This window comes from Paramormyrops kingsleyae, chromosome 10, assembly GCF_048594095.1.
Source record: "Paramormyrops kingsleyae isolate MSU_618 chromosome 10, PKINGS_0.4, whole genome shotgun sequence".
Classification (NCBI taxonomy): domain Eukaryota; kingdom Metazoa; phylum Chordata; class Actinopteri; order Osteoglossiformes; family Mormyridae; genus Paramormyrops; species Paramormyrops kingsleyae.
Window position 1 is genome coordinate 1,378,726 of NC_132806.1, and position 15,034 is coordinate 1,393,759.

Consider the following 15,034-nt stretch of genomic DNA (forward strand, 5'->3'; position numbering starts at 1 on the left):
AGTGACACTGACTGTAGCCAAATGCAAAACTAGTGAAAAAACAGATAGAAGAGTTTAGGACAGAAAAATATCAGTGGCCCCCACCTGTTAAACCATTCCTGTTTTGGGGGTCGTCTCATTCTTGCCCCTCTAGTGCACCTGTTGTTAATTTCATTAACACCAAAGCAGCTGAAACTGATTTACAACCCCCTCTGCTACTTATCTGACAAGATGAATATCCAAGAAGTTTAGTTTACTTGATGCTATACTCTGATTAATAAGCGTTCCTTTAATTTTTTTGAGCAGTGTATTTTTCTGTTGGAATCATTGATGTGAACAAATAAAACCATAATTTATTTTGATTTTCTGTCCTGTCTTAAAAAAAGTAATTATATCAATGTATATTGAATACCTGCGATGGGTTGGTGCCTGGGTTGTTAACTGCCTTGTGTTCATAATCTCCAGAATAGGCTTCGGAACCCACTATGACCATGAATAGGATAAGCGGTTACAGAAGATGGATGGATAGATTGGATGTATATATTGAATATCAGTACAGTGACTTAAAATATCAAGATATTGTTTTACAACCATACTGCCCAGCCCTACTATGAAATATCTAGGAGGGAAGAAATTTCATGAACTGACTTTTTCCAAAGGTGACATCCAATGACAGTATGACGCTTGAATTCACTGAGCTCTTCAAAATGACCCACACCTTCACAAATGTTTGTAAACCTGACTGCATGGCTAGGTGCTTGACTTTATGCACCTGTGGTAATGGGTCTGAATGAAACAACTAAATTCAGTGATTAAGAAGGATGTCACAATACTTTTGTCCAAATAGTTTATGTACACTATGTGGAGTGTTTGCGAGCTGCACTGTGTTTTCAATAAATGATGCAGGATGCTATTTCAAGCATGCATTTGTTTTTTGAGGTGGAGAGAATGTTTTCTGTTTCATACTGTTCAGTCACTGTCCTTACAGTGTACAGCTCTTGCTCAAATACTGCTTTTGTAACTGGCTAATCTTTGTAAGCTCAGCCTACCTGCACTTATGCCTAGTTGACCTCTTGACAGTTGTAATATGCTAGTTGCCTCACTTTTATGTTGCTTTGGATGAAAATGTCTATTAGTTAAATAAGTGTAAATGTTAGTTGTAAAATCATGCAGCCTAAATTTAAATGTGGTTACATTAAAATATTAAAGACAGCTCAAGACAGTTTTGAGCACCACCTTGACAATGTTCAGGATGCAGAGGAGGTTTTCTGAGAAGTCAGGGGTGGTGACCAATAGAAAGACATCAAGATCATAGCATAAAATATTCAGTAGCTTTGGCAAGAGCTGTTTTCTCACCGTTCAGTCAGTCAGGTCACTGACATCTTTCTGTGATGTGTTGATCATCTACAGAGGACTGTAAAGGCAACAGAAGACATAAAATTAATGGTCATCTGTGGATAATGAATGTTGGTCTTGTGCTCGTTCTTTTGTTGGCAGGATGTAAGTGAATATTTAAATACTATTTAATTATAGTTTTTGTCTTTCTGATGTGAAGGTTTACATTAATGGATACTATTGGCATTTATTACGTGTATAAAATATATGAAAATATGAAGAGAAAATTGAAAATGAAAAATGTCAAAAAACATCAGATTTTAAAAATAACATGAAATGTGTCTTAAGTAATCACCTGTATATTTTTATTTATGTTTGCTTTTATTTTTGATGTGCACTACTGTTCTCTGTATTTCCTTTGTAACACAATCAGGTAAATCAGAAACTGGAGATGTCAATCAGCCAGATCCTCTGCTGACATTCCATGTTGGGGACACAGTAACTCTACGGTGCTTTTATACAAAAAACATACCATCTTACATGTCTTGGTACAAGCAATCAGGGGGATGGAAACCTCGCCTCATATCCACAGTCTATATATTTGGAGGAGACGTTGTTTTTTATAACGAATTTAAATATAACCCTCGCTTCAGAGTGCAGAATGAAGAGGAAATAAATCATCTGATCATTTCAAATACACAAGATTCTGATTCAGCAATGTATTACTGTGGGGCTACAAGTTTACATATAGTGCATTTTGGAAATGGAACACTTTTGGTAACAGGTATGGCCATTGAATGTGTTTAATTGCTATTAATGATATGCATTAACTCTGTGCTTCCTTGCTTAAATTTGTAATTAAGTGCAATACAAAAAATGTTCTTTATTTGCAACATTTTTTCTATATTGGTTGTTTATTGAAACAATTAGATGTAATCAAATTAAAATAATCATTAATACCCTAGTCCAAACATAAATGTATTTATTTTGTATGGTTTTTATCCAAAAAATTTGTTTAAACAGACATTCAACATTTTACATATCTATAAATCTGACACAAATTCTTATTACCCCTTTTAGGCACAGAGAGGAAGAGCAGGACTGTGATACAGCAGCCTGTGTCTGACACAGTGCAGCCAGGAGACTCTGTGAGTCTGCAGTGTACAATAGAGACTGGGAGCTGTGCAGGAGAACACAGTGTTTACTGGTTCAGACATGGATCAGGAGAATCCCTTCCAGGAGTCATTTATACCCATGGAAACAGGAGTGATGAGTGTGAGAAGAGCCCTGAGGCTGGGTCTCCTACACGGAGCTGTGTCTACAGCCTCCCCAAGAGGAACCTCAGCCTCTCTGATGCTGGGACTTATTACTGTGCTGTGGCCATGTGTGGGGAGATCCTGTTTGGGAACGGGGCAGTTGTAATCGTTCCTGGTAAGTAAAAGAACTGTTTGGAAATGCTAGTAAATAAAAAAAAAGTGGTAATACTTTACTTGAAGTACTCTATAATGTACAACAGATACATTCATAATGCATTAAAATGGTTGGTATAAGAACTAATAAAGCATTACAGCATCTTCTATTGTCTTACTGTCATAAGACATTATAGTATGGATTATATTACTTCATAAGCTTCAATAAAGATCTCATCTATAATGCATTATAGATACCTTCATAATGCAATATACTGGTCAGTATAAGAATTAAGAATGCTTTGAACTTCATAAAGCATTGATAAAACATAATGAACATGGCTATAATGATAAGAACAATAATAATAATAATAATTAATAAATATTTATTGTCCTATTTGTTTTATGAATACTTTATAATGTGTTATGAATGTGTTCATAGGTTCTTATAGACATCACATTCATAGAAAGTGACACCGAAAAAACTAAATACGAGTTAAAACAATGTATTACTAATTCATTATTACAATACTTAATAATACTATACTAATATGTAATGTTTAAAGTCTGATGTTTCAGAATAAAATTGTATTTTTCTTTGTCATTTATATGCATATTTTACCTCAATATAGTCTTCGACCCTGTATTTAATATTAGCTGTTTGCATATAATCATTCTGTATTATATAAATATTTTATTCCATTGTTGGGGAAAGGGGAAAGTGATTAATTCTTATTGTTGACACCATAGCACACAGTACACAGCAATGAAATGTATCCTCTGCATTTAACCCATATGTCATATCATGACATAATAACATAAGAAATTTACAAACGAGAGGAGGCCATTTGGCCCATCAAGCTCGTTTGGGGAGAGCTTAACTAATAGCTCAGTTGTTAAAATCTTATCTAGCTCTGATTTAAAGGAACCCAGGGTTTTAGCTTGTGCTACCCTAGCAGGGAGACTATTCCATACTCTACACGCTGTATAAAGATGTGCTTCCTCAAATTAGTTTTCCTGCTAATTTCCACTTATGGCCACGAGTTCTAGTATTTAAACTAATATTGAAATACCCATTTGGCTGAACAGCATCCAGGCTTGTTAGAATCTTATATACCTGGATCATGTCCCCCCTTAGTCTCCTTTGCTCGAAGCTAAACAGATTCAGCTCAGCTAACCTCTCCTCATAAGACATTCCTCTAAGACCAGGAATCATTCTAGTAGCCCTCCGTTGCACCTTTTCTAAGGCAGCAATGTCCTTCTTAAGGAATGGTGACCAAACCTGCACACAATATTCTAGGTGGGGTCTTACCAAGGAATTATATAATTGTAGCATCACCTCCCTTGACTTAAACTCCACACACCTAGAGATATAACCTAACATTCTATTGGCCTTTTTTATTGCTTCCCCACACTGGCGAGAGTGGGACATGGAAGCATCAACATACACACCGAGATACCGAGATCTTTCTCGTAATCAGCTACCTTTATTTCAGTGGAACCCATAAAATATCTGTACTTTATACAGGGGACAAGGGACAGCTAAATCAGCACTCCGAGAGCAGTACTTGCTCAGGGTACCTCAGTGGTACTTTGCTGGTTAGGGATTCAAACTAGCAATCTTTAAATTGCAAGTGCACATCCCTAACCATAAGGCCACAATTTTATTGTTCACAGTCCTTAGATTTTTTTCAGATCAGGTAATTGGATCTAATTGGAAAGTACGAAAAATAAATTTTAAAACAAAAAGTTTAAAAACACAAGAACATACAGCATTTGTAACATTTTCCCCACATTTTCAGGAGATACAATTGCTCTCCTCTACATTGTCTACTGCCTGGGTGCCACCTTGGCTGTTACTTTCATCCTGTTTGTCATTATCATCCACCTCATTAGAAGACCCTGCCAGCATTGTAAAGGTATTTTACAGTGTTACTTATTCAGAATACCATGGTTTAATTGTTGTAGTGCAATCTGCAACTTCAATTCAGGTGAAATGTGATTGTTGATGTTTTTTAAAATTATGCCTGTATTATTCACCTTGAATAGGCTTTGGAATGATAGATTTCTAGTTGGGGTCGGCGACATGGCTAAAATATTATGTCATAATATTTTTGGTTATAATCCACAGTATAAATCACATTTTTTGGTGTGTATGTAGTAATGTTAACTATTTAAAGAGACAGGTTGTCTTGCCACCTGTTATACAAGCAGTATCTTGGCAAAGTCTGCAAATTACAGTAGAGTAGTCCACATTGGATTTTGCAAATGCAAACCATTTCTACACATTCAAAGTAGAAGCTTTTTTGGAACCAGCTTTTCCTCCACAGCCATGCAGAATACTCAAGCATTTAATGGGGTGTAGCTGACCCGTCTGTGTACTGTGTGCCGTTAACTATGTGACACAAATGCGTTTTTTAGGAGTCCAATGACATATAAAGTTTGTTGGTAAAAAGAAATTAACAAAGTTAGCTAACTGGTTAAGATTAAGGTTTCAGTTCAAGATCTAGCCACTAAATTGATATCCACTGAGACAGGTAACTGACAAAGAAGTGACATATACAGAGAGTGCTATGGTATTCAGGCTGGTATTGCTTTGTTTCATATCACTCAGTTTTTACTGTAGTACAGCCTCAGAACATGCAGGTATTGCATGATGGCATCCAGTTTGTTTTGTCATTATGGTGATAATAATAGTGTTAGTGTACTTACAGTATAATTGGCATTCATTGGAAGCTCAGCTTATCTGCACTTAAGCCTAGATGACTCCTTGACAGTACGTATATATTTTTTTAAAAGCATCAACTAAAAAAGGTAAATGTAATTGTAGTACTGTATCCAAGTTCATACGATACCTCCGAAATGTGTATCATGGATACAACTGTAACTAGCTACAATAAAATACGACCATATTGTCCACCACTAAAAAACTTGCATTGTAAAATACCCATTTTCTCATTGGTAATGTTCTTGTATTTCAAATAGGGAAAAATGAAAGGCTATCCACTGAAGAGGTAAGTACACACATTTTAATATAATAAGCAAATTTTTCTAGCTTACATTTTTATGACACTTCTATTGATGATGCGGTTATCTACCACCAATTGATCAGTGAGGTGCTGGATGATTTGAATCCTTAAACCAGGGATGCCAGTTCCAGTCCTGGAGGGTCAGAATCCAACACAGTTTGCAGATTTCCTTGCTCAAACATGCTTACAAAACTGGATAATAGCTGATTAAGATGTGCTTGTGCAGGGAAATCTGCAAACCATGCTGGATTCTGGCCCTCCACGACCAGATTTGGGGAACCCTGCATTAAACTATTTGAGAAAGATTTTTTGGTAACACTTTAGGCCATGTTTTTAGCAATCTATAAACACATCTATAACAAATAATAATGCAATAATAAAGCATTATAAACATGGCTATACATATTTATCAAAAGGAATAACACTTTACAGCCATGTGTATTATGCATTATGAATGCTTTATCTCATCTGTAATTCACTATAAATACCTTTATAATGCATTATAATGGTAGGTATAAGCACTAAGGATGTTCTCTACTGCATTATAAAGGTATCTATAGTGCATTACAGATTAAAGCTTCATAAGGCAGTCATTCTACATTTTAAGCATGGCTATAATGTGTTGTGCTTTTGATAAATATTCATAATGCTTTATGAATGCATAATAATGCATTATGAACATGTTTAATAAATTACTAAAAACATGGCCTTTAGTAAAATGTTACCATTTTTTTAAAACAAGGATAAGACGATATTGCAGCACTTAGAAACAATTGCTAACAATGTCCTACGTATAAACTTATAAGAATCAGAGGAATGAGTTTGAATGTATCTTTACTTTGCAGAACCATGAAGCTGACAGACTGAACTATGCTTCTTTGAACGTCACTGGCAAAAAATCCAAAGACAGGAATAAGAGACCAGTTATGAGGAGAGAAACTCTATACACAGAAGTGAGATATGAAGTTACAGGCTAATACAATGCTGTACACAATGATCTCTTACTGTGCTTTAACATTATTAATTCACAAACAACAATAATAAAATAACTATAATTAAATGTAAAATGTTATTTTAGCTAGAGATTATGATTTAACTAGTGTTAAAGATCCTGAAAAATGATGAGAATTCCATGTGCAAGCTAGTTTTTTCCTTTCAAAATTTAGTAATCTGACCGACAATTCACTGGTAATTTACATATTTAGTTTTTTTAATCAATGAACTAAAAACACAATCTTTTGTTTTCATGCTGTACTGCCTCCTGGCATAACATGTGATTTATTTTGTGTTACTTCCGAAAATGTACACAATACATGATGTCACAAAATATTTTTCCCCTATTCTTCTACATAAAATAAACTGAATTTTCCACTTCTTAACTAGGTTTGTATTGAGTTATGCTATGAGAAAACCTATATTTTACTGCTTTGTACCTGTGATAAGAATGAATTACCAAAGTTATGTGGAAAAAAGAGGTGTTACATGAAGACAGTGATAGCTGGGATATTGCGGGAATATGTATAAAGTAATGATTTAAATAAATGTAATATACTGTCACACTTGCTCCTCCATTACTAATTAGTACTTACTCCTCTTCTGACTAGTAGCTGTTGGAGCCCAATCTTAAAATACTGCTCAGTTGTCATTGCTCTTGGAGCGCATGTTTAAAAAACACTGGTACTGGTGCAGAAATGAGTGAACTCTTTATAATATCCAAAATAGAAGGACCAATGCAGTTGAAAGCCTCTTTCTGAAGGGCTATGCACAGGGTTTTAAATTTGATATTACTCTGTTTAGATGAGAGAGAGATGGGAGAGAAATTACTAAATTTGGCAGTGTACACCGGAGTAGCTAATACCAGGGCACCACTGGATCATATTTGAGCACAAATATCAAATATTTTGGTGATAAAGAACTTGAGAAATTGATCACAGTTTAAGGAGGATGTGTCACTTATGGCGCTGTCTGGGAGACTGATTAAAGTGCTTAATGTGTTAAATAAAACCTTTGGTTGATGGTTGTGTTTTGATATTAATTCAGTTAAATATTCTGCTCCTGCGGATTTTCCTGTAAGATGTGTAAGGATTTTTTCATAATTTGATAAGACACCTGCATTCTGTCTGTCTTCCACTTTCTTTCAGAGTTTTCTGACCGTATCGTCAAACCAGGGCTGAGATTTTGCTTTAGGTTGGATATAAAGGGTGCTATGCAGTTTAGGACGGTTTCACAGGTAGAATTAAAATTATTCAAAATCTTGTCGGGAATGTAAATATCTGGAGAGGTTGTGGGAGGGGTAGGACAGAAAGCGCTGGCAAACCATATTACCGTCATATTATTTATAATCCGTGCATAGCAGGGGGGAGGGAAACAATTCCCAACAACAACGTGGGTGTTGATAAATGTGCTTAGATGTGTTTAGTACAGTATATGCTCTTCTTGTTTTATCCTGTTAATTTTGTGTTTAAATGCTAAAAAGAAAAACATATTTAGGTGTAATTTTTGGGGGCCGGGAACCAATTAATTGGTTTTCCATTATTTCTTTTTAGGATACGAATCTGAGTTCTGAACGGATTAAGTTAGAGTTTTGAGGTACCACCCCACTGCGCATAGTGACGTCGGAATGACATCTTTAATATGTCGTTTTTGGACGTCCAATTTTGGTCCAATGAAGGGGTTGTTTTGTAACGCCAGGCGACGTCTTTTTTTGACGTCTAATGAACGTCTAGTATTGACGGCCGTGGGACCTCCATGTATGGGCTATTTATAGTCCAAATGTGGTCGTTGTGGACGTCTTATAATACCAAAAGCAGACTAATTTTAGACATTGTGTATGTTGTGTCTCGACTAAATTCATATATAAATGAACAATTTCTCTATGCTTTCAATTAAAACTTAAATTTAAATATCGTATTGCTGCGACGGGCAGATGGAGGTATCGCGAGCAGAGAAACACGGAGACTACTCTGTCGGGAAACATCCACTCAATTAATAATCCGTACAAGGATTACATCAGGCACCCAAAGAGCACCAAACTTAATTATATGTAAGAAACGCAAAGTTGTCAGACAACGAACTGTAAGACGCATCCACGGTGGGACATTTGTGTAAGCTAATTACACACGAGGATCAGACCGGGTACACACAAGACATGTGCACATGTAAACACATGCGCAACAATAAGGAATTACCTATCAATTAACAATAACAGCAACAACACAACAATGGCTATTTACAACTGCACGCGGGGCATGCTGGGACATGAGCCCCGCCGGTGCTACAGTGTATACAACAGAACAGTACAGAGCTAAAGTATCATGAAAAGTAAAAAACATAATTTAGCATTAACCTGGTTTAGCAAGCTGGATGTTAATTTGTTCGACCGGGCATCAAGCTGCTGCCAGATTTTGAAATCCCGCGTTCTGCACGTGCACAAAAGTGTCCGCGAGGGACGTGGATAAAACTGTTACAGCTGCTCTGCACTACTCAGTTTTCACATGGTTTTCAGAACGAACATAAAAAACAATGCACGATATAATTTATTGTCATATCAGCGCAAATGCACATAAAATACGTACGCATTGGCATAATAAATCATGTTTGTTTCGAAATATCACATTTATTATGTTGATAACAACAATGTTGATATTTGTAAATAAAACTATATTTCCTGCACCTGTCATAGTCGTCCAAATAACGTCAAAAAAATTACGTTCAAATGTTGAATGTCATATTGACGTGCAAGTTGGGTCATGGATGGACGTTCAAATTGTGGACCTAGTTTGGACGTTGTATAGATGTCCAGAATTGGTCATGGACTGACGGACCTAATATAGACATGATCTGCACGCCTATCCGACGTCCAATGTTTAGTGGGACTGTATATGGTTAGAGATACAGGTCTTACATATTTGAACATTTTTATTTTCGAGGCTTCATGATAAAACCAGATCCAGTGCGTGATCGCACTCATGAGTCGGTCCAAAAACAGATTGATTCAAATTAAAATATTCTATTAAATTGGTAAAATCGACCACAAGCGACTCACAACCCGATCTCACGAATTTTCGTGCAGCCATCACGACATAAAATCTATTTAAACGTGCTGTGATCATGTTTTCGGCTTTTTTTACGTAATGGGGTAACGTTTCCCCTGCCTATGTGTTTTAATGGGCAGTGCCTAACACCGCCACTATGAGCGCTAACTGGTGACTAAGGGACGGGAAAGTCATGCATGGCCAGAATCATATTTTATTTTTTGTGATCTGATAATGCTTTCCATAACGTGTGATGCGACCTTGCAAAACAGTGCTTGGATTTTACTCGAGGAACGCAACCCCGCCTCCTCCTACAGGTCCCGGGCGGCGTAAAAAGAAGAGACGCCGGGGAAAAGGGGAGGAAGCCGCCCTGACGCTCTTCCTGGGGGCGTGCTACCTCGCCGCAGCACCTCTTCCGGAGGAGGTTCAAGAAGAGCCCCTCCTGGTTCAGCAGACCCCGGAGGTCTTCGCAACCGCACTGCCCCAAACACCATCCACCTCGCCACTTCGGGACGGCCGCCTGGAGTGTGTGGGGATCGCAGCGGTGTGGGATGGCATTCTCCGGGTCCCGAGAGCCCTTAAAGGGGCAGCGCCTAGTCGCTCGGCGCCCCTCCTGCCGTCCGTGCCGGACCTACCTGCTCCGGACCTGCCCGCGGCACCGCCTGCTGCTGCCGCGCTGCCAGCGGCACCGCCTGTCCTGCCTGACCCGCCTGTCCTGCCTGACCCACCTGCAGTCCCTGCAGCTGCCACCGCTCTACCTGTGGCACCGCCCGAGGCGCCCCCTGCCAGATGCTGCTGCGGCGCTGCCCGAGGTGGCCACGGATGTGCCCCCTGCTGGCCGTGTGATGGCAGCGCCCGCCGCGGCGCCCCCTGCTGGCCGTGTGATGGCGGCGCCTGCCGGGGCGCCCCCTGCTGGCCAGGAACTGAGGGTGCCCGCTGCAGCTCCGCCCGAGGGACTGGCTTCGCCTCCACCTGCAGCGAAGGAAGCCGCTCTGCCCGTGGCGCCCCCTGCTGGCCGCACGCCTGAGGTGCCTGCCGAGGCGCCCCCTGCTGGCCGCATGACGGAGGTGCACGCTGAGGCACCCCCTGCTGGCCACGTGACTGAGGCGCCCGAGGTGCCTGCCAAGGCGCCCCCTGCTGGCCAAGTGATGGCGGCGCCCGCTGAAGCGCCCCCTGCTGGCCACACGCCCGTGGCCCTGCCTGAGGCCGCCTCTCCCATCCTGCCCGTGGCCCTGCCTGAGGCTGCCTCTCCCGTCCAGCCCGCGGCCACACCCGCGGCTCTGGCTGCTCCGCCTGCGGCCACGCCCGCGGCTCTGGCTGCCCCGCCTGCGGCCACGCCCGCAGCCCTGCCTGAGGCCGCCTCTCCCATCCTGCCCATGGCCCTGACTGAGGCCGCCTCTCCCGTCCTGCCCGCGGCCCTGCCTGAGGCCGCCTATCCCGTCCAGCCTGCGGCCACGCCCGCAGCTCTGGCTGCCCCGCCTGCGGCCACGCCCGCGGCTCTGGCTGCCCCGCCTGCGGCCACGCCCGCGGCTCCAGCTGCACCGCCTGCGGCCACGCCCGCGGATCTGGCGGCACCATCTGCTGCCTCACCAGAGGCCCTGCCTCTGGTTCCCCCAGCCCTACTGATTTCTTTGCCTAAAAGTCCACGGAAGTGGCACGTAGAAATCCTGCCCCGGGACATGTGATATATTGCCGGAAAGCTGGCAATTTGTACTATACGGAAATGCATGGAAGTTCCCAGGGCAGGATTTCTAAATGTGCATTTCGCCCTGTACACTGTAACCATGGGGAAGCTGCCATCCATAATGTTCAACTAAAAGTCCACGGAAGTGGCACGTAGAAATCCTGCCCCGGGACATGTGATATACTGCCAGAAAGCTCGCAATTTGTACTATACGAAAATGCATGAAAGTGCCGGGGGCAGGATTTCTAAATGTGCATTTCGACCTGTACACTGTAACCATGGGGAAGCTGCCATCCATAATGTTCAACTAAAAGTCCACGGAAGTGGCACGTAGAAATCCTGCCCCGGGACATGTGATATACTGCCGGAAAGCTCGCAATTTGTACTATACGAAAATGCATGAAAGTGCCCGGGGCAGGATTTCTAAATGTGCACTTCGCCCTGTACACTGTAACTATGGGGAAGCTGCCATCCATAATGTTCAACTAAAAGTCCACGGAAGTGGCACTTAGAAGTGAGGCCCCAGCACATGTGATATATTGCCAGGAAGGTTGGAATTTGTACTTTACGAAAATTCAAGATTGAAGATTCAAGATTCAAAAGGTTTATTCGTCACGTACACAGTTGTACACATACAACATGTAGTGGAATGTAACCCTGGTCACTCTGAGCAGCTGTGCATAAGAGAGTAACAAAATATAGAAAAAATCAGAAAAATAATAAGATAAAAATATATGAAATGTTCAGCTGTACATATTCTATACATAAATGATAGGTAAGAGGTATATAAGTGCAATGTGCAAGAGGCCTGAGGTATGTGCCAATGATTTGGAAAGGGTGAAGCAGTACCTAGAGGCATTGAGTATTGTCCTGATTTAGGAGCATTATGACCTGGGGGAAAAAGTTCTTCCTTAACCTTTCCGTTCTGGGGTGCATTTCCCAAGACCATAGTTCGAACGAACGTTCGCAAACACATTAAGTTCCGTAGTTCGAACAACTCACGAGCTGTAGTTAGAAGCTTAGTACCGGGTAAATACGTCAGCGATGGTGGAAAATTAATTCTAAGAAGGGTATAGTCACCGTATAAGTAAATAATCTTATATATAATATTCTTTCATAACTAATAGGGAATAATTTAGCTCTACGATCATATATAATGTGAAGTTGAATGAAAATGTAGTTTGAAACGTAATTGTTGTGTGGGTCTCTGGTCATAAGTATGGTTACTGTCGGTAGTGAGCAATAGGGACACCTTGCTGGGTGATGCGGGAAGAATCCTCTGTGTGACTCATCTGTACGTTGACGTCGAAATTCAACTCACCAGTGGCACTTGCACTCTCAACTAGCACATATTGTATGTTCTAGTCACTCTTTGGCTTCTTCTCATGTTTAGAAACATGTGTGAACAGTTTTGAGTCATTGTGTTTAAGTGATGACTACTGTATGGTGGCTGTGCTGAACTTCTGCAGCCTGTGTTTTCTATTTTGCATCAAAGTTCACCACAGTGCAAAATGTGTTTTGATGAATGGGAATGTGTTTAGAGTTTTGCTCAAATCTGCAAATTGTGTTTAAAGTTTCACCAAAAGAGTGATTGATTCAATTAATGAGTTTTGGCAATTGGAAGTTTTGTTCCAAGAATGAGGTTTACCAAAGCTCCTTGGGGCGGTCAAACCAGATGTGTCCAGTTTATACAGATACTGCACAGTTAGGGGTAAAAGGCTGTTATGGGCAGGGTTAATCAATTGTACAGTTGTGCTTAAAATGGGGTATAAAATCCTTCAAATACTACAAAAGTTATGTAAGACAACTTTTGTTTTTTGTCTTGTAAACAAGTACACCTACTCTTACAGTTTTAGACTTAACAGGTTTTAAAGAATTTTGTATTATATTATATTATATTATATTATATTATATTAACATGACTATAGCGAATGTCTGTCAGCCCCTTTTGACAGAAGGGCTTTTAGCTATGTTTTCACAGACTCTGAGCCTGAAAAATCAGGAGTAGAACTAATTTGAGATAATGCAAAAAACAATGTGAGAGGAATGGATGTGTGGTTGCAATGACAGATAACATCACACGGTATGTGTAAAAGTCATTTGAAGACTGAATTGTGTTACAGTGAAAAAAACCCACAACAGCACAATAAAGGGCAAGTGACTCAGGCAAAGTCAGTCAGAAGGGTGTGTGAACATGCTTGGCAAACTGGGTGATAAGTATAATGATGAATGCCTGCTCACCAGTAAGTTCATGCTTATTTCCTTACAGTATCTCTTGAGGAGGCCTTCCAATGGTGTGGACAGTTTCAAAATAAAGATGGTGACTGGGTGAGGAAATTAATGTAGTAATTTGATAGATGGGAAAATATGGCTACTTGTCCTATACTGTATGTTGTTAATCCCACTGTAGATACTCTGTGATGGATGCCAGAGGTGGCAACACCGTGTCTGTACTGGCATGACCAAGAGCCAATTCAAACACATAACAAATGTTAAACGGTATTGCACAGCTTGTGAAGAGAAGTGTTCGCTATAAAAACGCAGCCACACTACAGTGGTATGCAAAAGTCTGCAACCGCTTGTTAATTTAGCATTTTTTCCAACTTTTGACCTTTTATTTTTAACCCCTTCGTTGAGCCAATGCATTTATTTGAAAACATTGTTACAGGGGACACAGTTGGCTATTAAAATCAAGTTTTTATTCTAGCTTGGCTTTACTTTTCTGAGTTTGTTAAAGTTCCCATGTCAATCGTCTTTTTGAGTAATTTGCGTAATGTACTTCTCTCGCCAAAGGTGCAAAATAAATTAGTAATACTATATAGTAGAACAGACATGCATCAAGTTTTCTTCATGTTCGCGTAGGTGGCCTTGAAAAAGGATATTTTGTGTCTCAGTGATGGCTCAGTATCTGGTGGGCCACACTTTGTTCTCCATCACCTGCCTGCACCATGTTGGCTTTGAGTGAACCAGTTTGATGAGGTGATCATGGGTGATAACATGGTTCCAGGCTGCAATGAGTGACTCAATCAACTCATGTTTTGATTTTGGATGTCTCTTGGATATCTCCAAAGCCACCTTGTGCCACAAGTTTTCAATGAGATTCAGATCGGGGGATTTGGCAAGCCACTCAATTGATCGATGTTGTTCTGACGCTTCCAGTTGATCACCTGTTTGGAGCAATGGCACGGTGCATTGTCATCTTGGAACAGGAACCAGCTTGTAAACAGCTGCTGCACTGATGGCACCATACACTTTTGCAGTACTGTGATGTACTTGGTCCCACTGACCATGCCGGCAACGATGTGCAGACGTTCGACGCCACTGGCAGCCATGCAGCCCCAGACCATGACCTTCAAAGGATGCTTCACAGTGAGGTTGAGGCACTCAGGCTCGAACTCCTCTCCAGGAAACCTCCTCACATAGGTGTCTGCCTGGCTACCAAACAGGCAGAAAGTGCTTTCATTGCCGAAAAGCACCTTTTCCCACGTTTCACATGTCCAGTGTGACTTCTTCCGTGTCCAGTCAATCCAGTTGCACCTTTGGACATCAGTCATCAGTGGCTTG

The 15,034-nt window shown here is 40.7% G+C and overlaps 1 protein-coding gene across 1 annotated transcript; it reads left to right on the forward strand.

Annotated features, from left to right (window-relative positions):
- Nucleotides 1-1,344: 1,344 nt before the first annotated feature.
- On the forward strand, nt 1,345-7,430 carry LOC111855343 (uncharacterized). Its single transcript, XM_023834273.2, has 6 exons — nt 1,345-1,479; nt 1,748-2,098; nt 2,395-2,745; nt 4,526-4,642; nt 5,709-5,737; nt 6,598-7,430. Exons 1-6 carry the CDS (start codon nt 1,440-1,442, stop codon nt 6,727-6,729), a joined length of 1,020 nt encoding a protein of 339 aa, XP_023690041.2. The 5' UTR covers nt 1,345-1,439; the 3' UTR covers nt 6,730-7,430.
- Nucleotides 7,431-15,034: the final 7,604 nt, after the last annotated feature.

Excerpts from the sequence above, each read along its gene's own strand:
- LOC111855343 (XM_023834273.2), top strand. The coding sequence starts at position 1,440 with ATGAATGTTGGTCTTGTGCTCGTTCTTTTGTTGGCAGGAT. Across the intron at positions 2,099-2,394 it reads TGGAACACTTTTGGTAACAG|GCACAGAGAGGAAGAGCAGG; the intron begins GTATGGCCATTG and ends TACCCCTTTTAG. Across the intron at positions 5,738-6,597 it reads AAAGGCTATCCACTGAAGAG|AACCATGAAGCTGACAGACT; the intron begins GTAAGTACACAC and ends TTTACTTTGCAG.